General features: G+C 50.7%; 4 protein-coding genes across 4 annotated transcripts; 2 read left to right on the forward strand and 2 right to left on the reverse strand.

Moving 5' to 3' along the window:
• Positions 1-581: 581 nt before the first annotated feature.
• Positions 582-4,578, reverse strand: SMAC4_04080 (uncharacterized protein). Its single transcript, XM_066090047.1, has 4 exons — positions 3,862-4,578; positions 2,488-3,800; positions 2,257-2,422; positions 582-1,960 (listed from the first exon to the last, which is right to left on the reverse strand). Exons 2-4 carry the CDS (start codon positions 2,607-2,609, stop codon positions 926-928), a joined length of 1,323 nt encoding a protein of 440 aa, XP_065947123.1. The 5' UTR covers positions 2,610-3,800; positions 3,862-4,578; the 3' UTR covers positions 582-925.
• A 653-nt stretch (positions 4,579-5,231) lies between these two features.
• Positions 5,232-8,457, forward strand: SMAC4_04081 (uncharacterized protein). The gene is made up of 7 exons (XM_066090048.1): positions 5,232-5,918; positions 6,018-6,040; positions 6,223-6,240; positions 6,307-6,622; positions 6,694-7,496; positions 7,565-7,761; positions 7,843-8,457. The coding sequence occupies exons 1-7, from the start codon at positions 5,765-5,767 to the stop codon at positions 7,883-7,885; spliced, it is 1,554 nt and encodes a 517-aa protein (XP_065947124.1). The 5' UTR covers positions 5,232-5,764; the 3' UTR covers positions 7,886-8,457.
• Positions 8,458-8,556: 99 nt separating this feature from the next.
• On the forward strand, positions 8,557-12,157 carry SMAC4_04082 (uncharacterized protein). Its single transcript, XM_066090049.1, has 9 exons — positions 8,557-8,711; positions 8,787-9,146; positions 9,221-9,372; positions 9,439-10,161; positions 10,216-10,343; positions 10,400-10,815; positions 10,863-11,420; positions 11,484-11,659; positions 11,738-12,157. Exons 1-9 carry the CDS (start codon positions 8,591-8,593, stop codon positions 11,960-11,962), a joined length of 2,859 nt encoding a protein of 952 aa, XP_065947125.1. The 5' UTR covers positions 8,557-8,590; the 3' UTR covers positions 11,963-12,157.
• Positions 12,158-12,215: 58 nt separating this feature from the next.
• SMAC4_04083 (uncharacterized protein) lies at positions 12,216-13,743 on the reverse strand (the record flags this gene model as incomplete). Its single annotated transcript, XM_003346602.1, has 2 exons — positions 12,216-12,499; positions 12,567-13,743. The coding sequence occupies 2 exons, from the start codon at positions 13,741-13,743 to the stop codon at positions 12,216-12,218; spliced, it is 1,461 nt and encodes a 486-aa protein (XP_003346650.1).
• Positions 13,744-14,394: the final 651 nt, after the last annotated feature.

The following is a 14,394-nucleotide window of genomic DNA, read 5'->3' on the forward strand; positions in this document are numbered from 1 at the left end:
CCCGATTGTTGACCATTCATCTTCATGTTCCCGTCCCCGACCCCAGTGTCAGAAAGCCCAGCCGCCGCGGGGACAGAGAAAAGAACCCCGCGGTTCGAGCCCATCTCCGTCCCGGCCCGCGCCCGGAAAGAGGCAGCTACTTACCTGATCAATTCCTTCTCCACGTCCTCAACAAGAGCTCAGCATTGTGCCCTGCGATCCCTAATGTGACTTTGCAAATTTTGAAATACATGCTTTTTGAGTAATATGAAGTTCTCGAGACCATCATTCCCGAGTTCTTCAAGCGTCAAAGTCGTATCATCACGAGGCTTGCTCCCGCTAAAACGTTCGTCTCACCTACATCATGCAGTCAGCAGCAGCGGCCGAGGCTAGTAGCTCACCATCAGTAGCGTAGTTTACGATCGAAGGATTCATCAAACCGTAGGCGATATGGTTTCCGTTGGCAATACTTGCATCAATCTTTATTCAGCTCGTCTCAGCCTCTTCTCCTATCAATTTGGTCAGCAGTTAGCGACTTCTCTTCAGCAGGCAGCCGGAACATGTGTGTACAGGTGGGCGTCACTCGGGCAAATGTTCACCTTCGGTTTAGCAGGCAGAAGCACATTTGTAGCATATTGAAGCTGACGCCACCGTAATAATAACGTTTAGTAGTCATGGCTAGGCAATTGTCATGGTGGGTGGAAGCTGCTGGTTGCTTACTGAGCTATCATCAGGCTAGAAGGGATTCGTATGACTGAGGGGAACATCCTTCCTTCTCACTAATGCGATGTTCTAGCTTTGTTGGTATCGTGGCCAAAAACAACACCGCCGTCCTCTAGACATCGAGCAATCGATATTGCCAGTTGAGAAGTTCACAAAGGTTAAAGGATCCGGGCTCCCTGCCACTTTCAGACTGGTCCGAAGAGAAGGCCATGGCATAAATAAGTCATATGATGAATATATTTTGCCAGTCATCCATCTTCTCTTCCGGGTCCGTTTCAAGCATTGGGAGCTCCAACGACTTGGCCGTCAACTTAACCTCCATCGAGGCTATGCGCGTTGCTCTTCGATACTCTGTTGCTGCATCGATGTTAGCCCTTAACACAGACGCCGCTGTGATCGAGTTCTCCGTGTGCGCGATATCCATATACGCCAGAGCCTGTTCGATGTAGTCGGCAGCTTTGTCGCCATGGATATGTCGCATGTTGTACCAGTAGAAACTGATGCCCGCAAAGTCGTACCATCTGGGACAGTATCTGTCACCTTCCCTTTGCCGTCGAGTGTGCAGTTGCTGGATGTATAGGAGACGATCCCTAGCAAGCAAATCAAGCTCTTCGGAAATGCGTGCGTTCAGGGCAGTTTCTGTCTCCGTTGCCTTGCATGTAACACTCAAGAGGCTCATGTTCTTGCGCAGTGCCTGTAGCCGCCGCCGCTCTTGTCGAATCTTCTCTTTTGTCTCTTCATCAGACGACATCGAAGCAGTAATCAGTTGGCCTATGATCATGGACCAGAAATCAGACTGTCCCCCAAATGCCTTTATTAAGTCCGGTAGTAAAATAGGGGTACGCCAATGATACGGGGCAGAGGCATCCGTCAGCGCGAAAGGTTCCTTTTTGAATCGGTGTAGAACATCGTCCCAAACCAAGTTGATCCGATCTCTGAGATTCTTCAAGAATGTTATCTGCCATGCAGAATATTGCATATGGGCTGCAGAGCACGTCTCGGCCAGCTTCAGGTACATAGCTTGAGTGTTCTCCGTGCGCAATCCTCCGAGGGAGTCGGTAGAACCGTGCAGGACAGTCCACTGTGATATTTGTGCTATATCATCGGCAATGTCCGCCTCATGGTCCGAGACTTGTAGGGTAATCAGGTCGAACGAGTCACATAGCATAAGCCGACGAATGTAAAAAGGTCGTTCCTGGGAAGCCCATCGGAGGTATTCTTTCGCACCGGGCGGAGAGCTACTAGTGCGTCGAACCCCCTGAGAAAATAGACAGAGTCATCAAACCCCGAGTCCTGCGGTGCGGTGATGCTGAGGAAGTCCCCCAAAAAGACGGCATGTGTTGAAAAGTGACGCCATTTAAACTTCTTCGTCAGGGTTGTTAGCCTAATCCCATGGACGCATAGAGTACCGGTAGGTCCATGAACTGTCGCCTTGGGAAGGGTGGGCTCATCAGACATGACATCAGTCCTTTTCCGAACCCATCTCTCTTCACACCAACGAAGCAGCTGCCATGGGTACTGGAAAATCTCATCTGGCCTTGCATCAGAATGTACTAGCTCAATATGCTCCATTCGTAGCATGATTCCCCAGTCGCGCGAGAGGAGGCGCCAGTCAGGCACCCAAGATGGTAGGTTCCTCGACTTTGCGTATCCGCTAGCGTAACGGAGAATGTTGACCTCTCCTTGTTTGGTCAAGGCAAATGCGACCAGACCAGTATACCTACAGCTAAAGTCAGCGTCTATACACTTCTTAACTATGAGAACCTCATGTAGGTAGCAACTTACACTTGCTCGACCGAAAGAGAATAGTCCGCAATCAACCCATCGGCTGCAGCCCCTGTGATGACCCCAAGAAGGGTGAATATCTTGTCCCGTGGGTCAGATGCCTGTGAGGACCAGGAGTCCATAACCAACTTCACCAGGTGGCCAGACAGCCTGTATTTGCGTTTCTCGAAGTCCTTGGTCCAAGGAAGGAATGTCCTGGAAGCTTGTCCTTCAGCATGGGCATCGACGATGGGCCATGGTTGCCATGACGATCCGTCGGTGACCCAAGCTTTCCTAGCAGCAGCAATCTCCTGTATTATCCAGCTCCGAAGGAGTTAGGGTCGCTTTAGTCGCCTGTCCATATTCTCCCAATTGGTCTCCCACTGGTTGCGAGTGACTGTTGGCGATTATCGTTTGACTTTGTAAGTCCACCCTATATCCATCTTCTTTCTTTCATTGCCGATATAGATGACTACCTGCCTTGCGGTCGCATAGATTACGGGCATCAATTAAACTTGATGGGTACGCTCTGTATCATTGTCTTGGTTGATACAGATTGCATCGACCCATATGCGTCGGACGGCATTGGGAAGGCGGAGGGCGCGTAGAGCCGCCTCGCAGTTGACGGTGATGAGAAGAATACTCCAATCGCGTCCCAGATAAAGCTTCCCCATCCTGCTAGAGTTTCCAGATGCAGTCCCCCAGGTGTAAGAGAGCGCCTCGTATTCAGGAAAATATTTGAGCTGATAAACTTCCAAACGGCCATGCAGTGGATCAGATTTGTTGCCGCTGCTGAGATGCAAGAGTCGAATACTGTCCGACCCGACAAGAATATGCTCTTGTGGGTTTGGCGACAGTGGGTTTATCTCTCCTTGCCTTTGTCCTCGACCTTGAGAGAATGGTTCCCTCGAAGAAAGTCTGTTATTGGCATGATCATTTTGATGCCGGTCTGTGAGTTGTCTTCCTGTCTCCTCGTCCGTTGGTTTGGTGTCGAGAATCTCTGCAATCTGAGATGAGATATCGCAACCGTTGGAGTCGTAGCAACGAGTTTCCTAATCAACAGAAGTTGGCCAATGGAGTAATAGGTCTTTTGTTTTGTCATGATATAGTACCAATGGGTTTGATGGGACCTGACTGGGTAAGAGGTCGTCCAAAGGTGCCAACAAGTCGCAACTCATGCAGAAAGGTATGCCGTCAAACAAACAGACATCTGGTCGACCGCGCGATTTTCGATGCCATGAGATCATCTTGGCTGAGAACTTGCTTCAGTTTGTCGCCCAGAAACCTCGATTGATGGTGAAACAAGACGACTCCGAATACACATCTTTTTGAATCTGTCAAGTGGATGTCAGCAGCAGGATCGGCGGCACATTCGCGGGGAGGATGTTAACTGACAACGATGAGGTCTCAGCCCCCTTGTGGGCAGACAACATGTTCAGAGGCAGCTACAACTTGGTTAGAAGTCTCGGTTGTAGTCGAGAGTGCTTACAAGTATCGCAATATCTGACTGCCGCCGGACTTGACACGCTGATTGGCTGGTGCTTGTTGGTGTCATATTCCGGCTAAGCGGACAAAGGTGGATGTAATGTTCAGTTATGGACAAGATGGATAATCGACGGGTCTTGATCATCATGATGCTGAGGTACTCGTAGCCATTTGACTTTAGTTGAATTGTCAACAGAAACGAGGACGGCACCCATACGAGAGAAGTGTGCTAATTTTTCCAGGCACCCTCGTTGCTCCTTCCTTTCATCGGTCGAATGACAACCTAGAAGTACTAGGTAGGCAACAACCGAGGCAATTGCGTGGAGGAGGAAAGCGAAACCAAGCATGCACAACCGTTCCTGCCCAGCCAAGTCAAAATCGCCTGGAAATCGCGGCAAGACATCCCGTCCTCGTGTGTATTTAAAAGTTACGACTCGACGGAGTACTTACTTACACGCTGTTACCTCTATGATGGCGTACTCGTCAGATCGTGAATCGCTCATCTTTCCCTTGACAAGCCCCCCAAATCATTCAGTCGGTGCCTTTATACGTATGTGCCTCGGATATGCTGACGCTGTCGACCAAGCCAAGTAAGCCATCCAACCGCGTTTGATGGGTTGGAAGTTACATGTGAATACCAAGCAGAGTGTAATATGCGATAATACGGGGCATTATGTAAGTACATGAAAGGCCTGGATTTTGATTGGAGGCTCTGGAAACGGAAAGAGGACGCATGATCAGAACTCGTTCTTGGTTCGTTTTTCTGCATTTCTTACCAAGTCTTCTACTTCCAACTCACTCTCGCTCTTTTCTCTCTTAGTTTTACGTTATCGCTCTTCTGTTCAATGAGCATGGGCAATATGTGACAACTTGCTTGTCTCCTCGGCACATGACACCGACACCCAACACATCAACATCTCAAAGATCTCCAAATCAGGGACAATCCAGACTTAAGACCCCACCTGCTGTTTCCAGCCCTTCCCCGTTGCTGAGGGTGTGCAAGGAAGATTATAGCGGTTACACACTGTGGGCAGCCCTGCAGCGAGGCACCTGTGGGCGTCCATCCCCTCCTTTTGGAGTTCAGTGGCCGCTGACGAATGACAACTGGCGGACAAGAGGAACCCCTGCCGTTTGGTGTCCCGGTCTGGCCGTCTGCTGCATCCTTCCAGGTTCCATCCACATGGGGAACGCCGCATGCAATTGAGCTCGCGCGACAGTGGAGGCCAATGAGGTTCCCTCCGTGCCGGCAACAAAAGTGTATCGATTACGGAACTTTGACAAGAGAGCCATTTTCCCCGAGACGAACCGCCATTCTTACTTGTAGTTACCAGCTGCCGTACTGCTGTCTCGACGACCATTGCCGTGTGGAATCAACGTCAACCGAAGCTGCATAACCGAAACCGAAACCACTCGGGAACGACACAGTCACGAACCACAAGCAGAAAGACAGGAACGCGAACGCTATATACCGAAAAGTGACAGGCCGAGGCAACCACAACCCACGAACCGACCCGGGAATCCGACCAGAGCACCAGGGAACAATACTGGAGGAGACATCCGCAAAACGTCAACAACATCGGAAGTTCTTGGAAGAGCAGTGGCAGCAAAAACACAACTTAAAGGAATATCGGTATCCGGGAACAGAAGCAGAGGAACCACACGCCAACCACTACAACAAAGGCTGGCTCTGAATCAACATCGAATTGCCGCCATTCCCCTGCGAGGAGCCGCCGGCCTGGCTTAGATGAGCAGTGAACTCAACGCCCGTTGCGTAACCGCCAGATCCAATGGGAGCCTCCATACTCGATAAGCAATGACGGGAACAGAAGCCACGGAGAAGCCCCACGGCAAAGAGGCGGGGATGAAGGACAGCAAGTCCGGAAGCGACACCAAGGCCAAGGATCACCATCCCTCGCCCGCTGATGATGTGCAAAAGGCGCCTAAAAAGCGCCGCAAGGTCAATCATGGTAAATAATCTACAGTCTCTTTTCCACAGTCTTTCTGTGTCTGCATTACTTGACCGCCTATCTTCAGCCTGCTAACTTTGTCTGGTGTGTCTGCTGTAGCCTGCCTTTACTGTCGCCGATCTGTAAGTCGACCAACATGCACCGCCAACACCCCATCTCCTGTCGTGCTAGTTACCTAGGCTTCGCACATAGGCTACCGTAACTGCCATATTACGGAGTCCTGCAGGACACCCCAATCGGTCTAGATATACACAAACTTTACTAGTTCTTCTGGTGGCTGACTATGTTGTTTTGGCTGCCTTAGCACATGACGTGTGATCTTGTATGTGTTCTCCCACCTTCACCGAGCTGGAGCTATGGCTAACGAATCTGCCGCAACCTTTTGTAGGAGAGGCCTTGTACCAGATGCATAAAGCGAAATATCGGTCACCTCTGCCACGATGAGCCTCGCGATACTGAGTCACGCAAGGCTAAGAGCGCGCTTGCGACTTCGACCGTACATGACTCCGAATCCCAGTCGGATATCGGGCGCAACGCTATGGACAAAACCATGAGACCACCCGGATTTGATGGCGGTATGGGCAATGGACATGTCCAGGTAGCAAACGCAGCAGCCGTGGGCCGGGGCGCTCCTCTCCAGCTCGTGCAACCAGGCTCTGTTGCTGGAATACAAGCCAATGCCCTAGGTGGCAGCATGAATCAATGTGAGTATTGGCGCTGGATCCTCCTTCGGCCTTTCTCCACTATAATCAGTTGCTGAATTTGCCTAATATAGTTGCCGGCCTTCCAGATTCTTGGTTAACCTCTCAAAACCACTATCACGACATGCACAACTTCCATCCAAACTACATGGTGGCACCGGAAGTTACCAATGAGTTCAATCTACTGAATGAATTCCTGACCGCTGGCTTGCTTGAAGAGTCGGCCTTCATGTCCGAGGATCAGGGCCTAATATTGGGAGCAAACCAGTCTGCTGCGGTGTCGGGGTTGTCTAATGCCAATCACAACACCAACAACGCCAATAGTAACAACAAGGGAAGCAGCAGCAGCAATACCGGCATGCTCCCCCCAAGTGCCATACAGGGGACCTCGATGTTACCCCCAAGTAGCGACCAAACAACGGCGATAGGGAAGCCGGCGAGTACAAACTTGGAAAATGCCCGGGAAGCATACTATCTGCAAGCGGCAGATCCATCCGGAAACGACACACCGGAGGAGCGCATGCAGCGTTTACTAAGAGCCAAGTATGAGGCCGGACTCCTAAAACCATTCAACTACATCCTTGGCTATAAGAGGCTTTCGGATTACCTGGATGGACACGTGTCGCCAACATCAAAGCAGAAGATTCTTAAGCAGATCGATCGCTTTCGACCCAAATTCCGCGAGAAGATTCAAATCCTGACCGATATGGACCTGGTGATGGTGGAGATGTGGTTCGAGAGGACGCTTTTGGAGTACGACCGAGTTTTCGCCAGTATGGCCGTTCCGGCCTGTTGCTGGAGACGAACCGGACAGATTTTCAGAGGAAACAAAGAGATGGCGGAACTCATAGGCGTGCCGGTAGAGAGTTTACGAGGGGTAGGATACAATGACCCCATGCGTCGCCACGAAATTAGCTTTTAGGATGCTGACATTCTCTCGCTTAGGGTCAAATCGCTCTGCATGAGATCCTGACGGAAGAGTCCAACGTTAGATACTGGGAAGAGTTTGGCACAATCGCCTTCGACTCGGCTCACGATACTCTTATCACAGCGTGTTCACTCAAGAACCCCAACGACGACAAAACGACCAAGGTCGTGAACTGCTGCTTTTCTTTCAGGATTCGCAGGGACGATCACAAGATGTAAGTGTCTTCTGTTTGTAACGGATCTCCAGCTTTTCTCTGGGGGCAACTCATGATGGCAATGCTAACAAGTACACGTAGTCCCAGCTTGATTGTGGGCAACTTCTTGCCACATGATCCATGATACTATTTTGGATGACACTACGGCAATGTTTATTCCACCGAGCAGCGCTCTTGTGAGCCACATTGGCAATGAATAATTTCTGAGCCGTTTTGCAGAGGCAATTTGTGGCTTTGATGGAAAGGCGGTTGAACACTGCCTGCGTTTGCTATTATCCATCATTAAGGCAAAGGTATGTTTGAGGTGGAGATTTGCTGTTGCATATCGTTAATGTGGGATGGTATATGCATTTGGCGCACATCGATAGACGGGGAAGGAGTAAGGTAACAAAAAGGGAAAGAGAAAGGTCGCGCCTTCCGCGGGCAGAAAAGGAGGCTTCTTCGGGTGATGCCTAATTCCGATGGGTACACCTGGGCAAAATTTTATCAGTTCACTGTTCCTGTCATCACTCGATACCACAAACTTCCATCATCGCAATTTGAGAAAAGGTCGTATCTTCGTCCGGCGAGCAAGCGAAGAAAAGCATAGCCTGCTAACGGCAATTCAATTCAGGAACCAGTCCTCAGCCGGTTATCATGAAATATTATTGACTGTGGCTGATACGTTGTTCCATGGTCGTTCTTTTTACCTCCCTGAATTTTTAGTATTCTTCTTCTAGCAATCCCCCTTGTCCTCTTCACGGCGCCAAAGAGTTTCTGCCATGCGATCACCCCGCCCGGGGCTCTGTCCGGCGAACACGGCTCGAGGATAATCAGTTGCACACAAGGCATGTTGGCGGCATTTCGTGCTGCTTTCTCAGTCTTCAGTCGCAACATGCCCAACCCAACGGGAACCAAGGATGCGTCGCAGTCTGTCAACAAGACTGACAAGCGCATAGAAGCAGCGTTGGGTGCGCAGTCATCTTGCACTCCCTTCCTCCTTCCCCGCTCGTACATCAAGCTGACATTGACTCTTCCATCACCAGACTTTGTTCGCGGTCTCTACAAAATCCTCTCGAGTAACCCAAGCGATGCGCCGGCAACAGACCAGCTGGTCGACCAAATCAACCAACATGGCAAGAAACTTCACACTTATACCCACAAGCCTGTCGCTGGGGTCCCTCGTGACCCCGAGGTAGACCAGCAGGGTACCCGCCTCTGGAATATTTGTACTCGACTGCGCCGTGAATGCGATCCGACAAACAAGAGACTGAAGAGGCTTTATTTGTATGGACGAGTACTAGCTTTCCATCTCCTCGTGGTCGCAAACCCAAGGGAGACGCGGAAGGCACAAGACCTGATTTACGTGGTGAAACTGGCGCTCAAGGCAGCGCGAGACTGTGTTGGTATGGACAATAACCCATTCTCTTCCCATTGGGCATCCCGATCCGGCGTTGCTGATACAGAGCGTTTCGTACAGAAAGCTCGGAATTTGAACTAGCGACAGAAGTACTTCAAAAGGCTGCCGACTACAAGAGCTCTCTTCAGGATCTTGCATCAGCACTTCCAAAAGAGGAGGTGGATGAGTACAACTGCTTGGAAGTGGAATACTTTATTACAAGAACAGCTCTGGTAGGCTCTTGTTACCATCGGAAAAAGCCTTGCCATCACCAGTCAGCTAACCTTGAGTTTCCTCAGTCATGGGCGGATAACCATATTGATGTTGCCGAACACATGTACACAAAATCAGAACGTCTTCGCCAACATCTAACGCCCGACTACGCCGAAAGGCTTTCCGATGTCCTTTACGGAATTGGGAAGTCGCTCGCCTCTCGCAACGACTTCCCTACCGCCACAAAATGGTTACAACGAGCAAACGAAGTCATTAACACCCCAAATCTCGAACATCTTTCTCGTGAAGGACTCGAGCTCCGACTGGCCATATTACAAGCACTCGTGAGCGCCCTTCTAGCCACAGGTATTTCAACCGATCTCGATAAGGCCACACAGCTTGTCGACTACATTGAGTCAGAGGTGGGCAACAGGCCAGTAGTGTCACTTCTCAAGCTCGAGGTGCTACGGAAAACACCCGCGGAAATATTTGACGACGACGCATACGGTGGCGTCTTGCGACGACTGATCAAGGACTTCAACTCCTCCGACGCCGGGTTTAGGTTGATCATACATCACATAAGGAAACTACATGACAAAAGTCCCGGTGCTGCTTGTGCGGTATTAGACGAATTCATCCTTTCGTTACGAGGTGTTAACGATAATAGTTGGATGGAAAAGTCGGTTATCACCCGTATGTGGATGATCACCAACCAGAGAGATACAAATCAAACTATCGAAACCGTACGGGGTGTTCTTTCAAATCTGACGAGGCCGTTGAGTGCAGAAGCCGCTGTTGCGGCACAAGCAGTATGTACACCCCGAGTTTCCTTTCCAGCCTATGGCTGACTTCTTGTGTTCTAGTTGATATGGAAGAAACTGGAGTCGAATTACAGCCAAAAACAGTATGACATAGCAGAGAACTGGTGCCGTCTTTCACTCCACCCCATCTTCCACAATTGCGGCCCTGGGAATATGGCAAAATTGGAAAGGTATTTGGTCGTGCTATTTTTTTATCTTTGGACAACGAAAGTCTGACTCTAGACAGAAAGTTGCTCCTCTGTGCGCTCGCGAGGAATGAGCTCGAAGCAGCTGTCTCCGTTGTTCACAATCTGTCCAAGCAGAGTTGGAGAGAGCCCATGACTGCCTATTTGGCATTCAAAGTGGCTATTCGATGTGAAGATCGCACTTTGGCGGAACAGTGCATTCATACCATAGGCGAGGCACCCAACCATGTCGACTTTCTGGGGGCTTGTATCGCGGAATCTCACAAAAAGGGAGACATCTTCTGTGCCATCGCCGCGCTGAAGAAGCTTCAGGAGAGTTACGAGTATAAAGATCCCAACCCGATCCACCTACCAGCACTCTTCAGATGTCTGATAAGGCTCCTGAACATATTGGCCGAGAAGCCAGATGAAACACAAGAAGATTTCATCAGAGACCTTTGTCGCCAGTTTGACATCGGTAAGCACGCTTTATGCAAACTAGCTTGACCTCACTAACAACATCAGTCGTATATGCTCTTGAGCGTCAGGGGAACGATCCCAAAACCCCCAAGCTCTTCACGGTCGACGAACTCGAATGGTTCAGCCGGAACGCCTACAACCTCGCCCTGAAACACACCACAACCTGGGACCTCCGGTGCGTAATCTGCCTACTAACTGCCTGCGTCAACATCATTAACCACTTCCCCGCCGACGTGGGATCTCAAGTCGAAGTCACCCTCAAGGCCCTCTTCTCCCGGTTCATCATCGCTTCAGCCCTCACCTCGCTCGCCAGAACCCTGGACAATGTCAAGGAGCAACTCGAAGACTACCAACTCATGCGAAAACATGTCCAGGCTTTCGACAGTCAGGTTCCTGAGTACCTGCCACGCCTGGACGAGCAGTCGCGAGCGGATATGGTACGGAAGCATGCGACGTTGCTAACATTTGATTTTGAAGCAGCGATTGCGCTGGGCCAGTGGGATGATCTGGGAGGGATCGTGCAGAGGGCGGTGCCGTGTAAGAGTGCGGTTGCATATCAGACCATGGCGGATAGTCTTTTGAGGGCACAGGTGCCTGGGCAAGGTATGATCTTTGCTATCTTTCTTTGTAATCGGGTGGAGGTTGCTGACACCGACTTCTGTGAAGTCCTCTACTCAACCATGCGAAAGATCGTTAACGAAATCTGGGATCTGGAAAGCTTTGACGCTGTCAAGCTGGCCAAGTACACAAGGTGTCTGTTCCAGGCGACACTTCCGCTGGATGATACTCTGGCTATGAAGCTGCTTCAGGAAGCTTGTGGCAAGGCGAGGGAGTTACACGAGGTTAGTTTTCATTTCGATGCTCTTGACCACTACTATGTTGACGATCAGCTCGTTGCTAACCATTATTCACGTTACCAGAGCGATGCCCGCTGGCCAGAAGAGGAGCTGGAGTGGATGGCAGCTACGGCGTTCAATCATGCTATAGACCTATACGGTGCTTACGAGCGAGATCGAGCAAAGGAGTGGGCATCTAGTGCTCTGAATTTGGCACATTATTGTCCAGATGGAGGCTTTGAGAGGATGTTGCAGGACAAGTTTATAAGGTTGAATTTCGAGGACGACGGGAGGAATAGGGAGAGATGATTGCGGATCTAGTCGGTAATGGGGGTGGTTCGAGATTCTCGACATTGGCACCATAACAAGATGTGAGAAGGGCAATGTTCTGATATCCGAGTATATTGATTCTCACACCATGTATCATGCTCAAAATTTGTTTTTATTTGTACGGATCGATTGAAACGATCTTAAGGCCTTTTTGAGCACGGCCAAATTTTCAACACGTCACTACCTGCCACCATCTGCAATGCTCATGCCTCATCCTACCTTCACCATCGGATCACTTTGCGAAATGAATACTCTGGGTATACGAGTAAGACAGAAGGCCTTGCTTGCCCATCTCGCCGCCAAAACCACTGTCCTTGAAGCCAGAGAAGTAGGCGCCCATGTGTGGTCTCTCGGCCTGGTTGATCCAGACACTCCCGGCATCCAGACGACGAGCGATTCGTTCGGCTTGAGCTAAATCGGATGAGTAGACGGAAGCACCAAGCCCAGCATTAGCCAAGTTGGAACGGCTAATAACATCGTCTTCGTCGGACCAGCTCAGGACGGGTAGGATTGGTCCTAGTAATCAGGGAATGTCAGTAACCACTCAACACCGAACTCGACAACAACAAAAGATGAAACCTACCAAACTGTTCCTCCCTAACCAACATCGAATCCTCCGGCGGCCCCTTCACAATCGTCGGCTCCAGCCAAAACCCCTTCTTCTCCTCTTCCTTTCCACTCTCCCTGACCTCACCCCCGGTAACAATCTCATAACCCCCCCTCTTACAATCCTCCACAATCCTCTTGACCGTCTCAAACTGCACCTTATTACTCACCGGCCCAAAAACACTCGGCACACTCGCATCCTCCACCACTGTATAACTCCCCCTAACCTCCTCCACAAGTCTCCTCGCAAACTCCTCATACACACTCTCATGCACATACACCCTCTTGGTAGCCACGCACACCTGCCCCGCATTAAAAAACGCTCCGCCTGCCACGCTCTTCACTGCCTTTGGCAAATCGGCATCGGCACAGACAATACAGGCGTCATTACCCGCCAACTCCAGCGTCACTTTTTTGAGGGTCTTCGCGCAAGCAGCCATCACCGCTTTTCCGACGGCAATAGTCCCCGTGAAGCTCACTTTGGCAATACCAGGGTGCAGCGTCATTTGTTGACCCAGATCCGCGCCGCCGTTAAGAACTTGCAGGACGCCCAGGGGTAAGATCTCCTCGGCAGCGACGAGCTCGATCCATTTTAGCACGGCGTAGGGCGTGAATGGGGACGGTTTCACGATGACGCGGTTGCCTGTTACTAGCGAGGAGACGACTTTGAGGTTGGAGAGGATCAAGGGGAAGTTCCAGGGGCAGATGGCGGCCACGACGCCCAGGGGGACGTGCGTGGCGATTATCTTTACCGAGGAGTCTTCGAATTGGATGTGATCGGAAAGCGCGTTGGTGGGGTCGGCGTAGTGTAGGCATTGGGCGATGGCGCCGCGGACGTCGAGCTCGGAGAGGAGCAGGGACTTGCCGGATTCGAGGGCGAGGATTTGGGAGAGGAGAGAGAGGTGGGATTCGAGGTGCGAGGCGAGTTTGGTTAGGAGGGTCTGGCGCTCGGAGAGGGTGGTGAGTTTCCAGGTTTTGAAGGCGCGGTTGGCAGAGGAGACAGCGTCTTCGAAGTCAGCCGGAGAGGCGATGGGGCAGGGCCAGAGGGCAGATTCGGTTCGGGGGTTGGTGACGGTGTGGGTGGTGGGTGAGGAGCGGAGGGTGTTGTTGATTATGTTGTGGAATTTGAGGTCTTCCATCTCGAGGCCTGCCATTTTGGAGGTTGAAGGTCAGTGTTTTGAAGATGTGCTGATGACAGGAGCGTGAATAGCTTCAGAAAGAATGAAAATCAGTTTTATTGACGAGTATTTGGGAAATATCTAGTACATATAAAGGTCGGCGGAAGCTGTTGACTTTGTCTAGTCTTTTCCTTCTCGACGTTCCATATTGATACGCAGCATGATGTTGACCAGCAATATCGCTCCCATCTATTTCTGCATGGCCCTTTAGTTCAAGCGGGTCAAAATACCCGGCGAGCTTTACCAGCAGCAGACATAGCTCGAATGAGGTTGCGAATGGACAACTTGGACAGTACCAGGCTTTATAGAGAGCGGTCCTTTGTCATTGCATAGCCGCGATGCGGAGAAAGGAGGGGTCCCATGTTTTCCAAGCGTCAAAGCGACGGCAGATCGTGATCACGACCCTATGAGCCTATTCGCAAGTGACGCCAGGAGAAGAAGGGTGTGCTTGAAAGTAACAAAGATCAGTGCGTGAACCGTCTCAGGCCGTAACAAGGCCATAAATACGATGACATAAGAGCCTCAGCAACGGCAGGGAAGCGGTCGGTTCACAAACAGGCATGTCGAAAATGAAGCAAAATGTCCATGCCGATTCGTTTTGAGGAGTTGAAAGTTGTGAGGTGAATT

This window comes from Sordaria macrospora, chromosome 5, assembly GCF_033870435.1.
Source record: "Sordaria macrospora chromosome 5, complete sequence".
In the NCBI taxonomy this organism is placed as follows: Eukaryota; Fungi; Ascomycota; class Sordariomycetes; order Sordariales; family Sordariaceae; genus Sordaria; species Sordaria macrospora.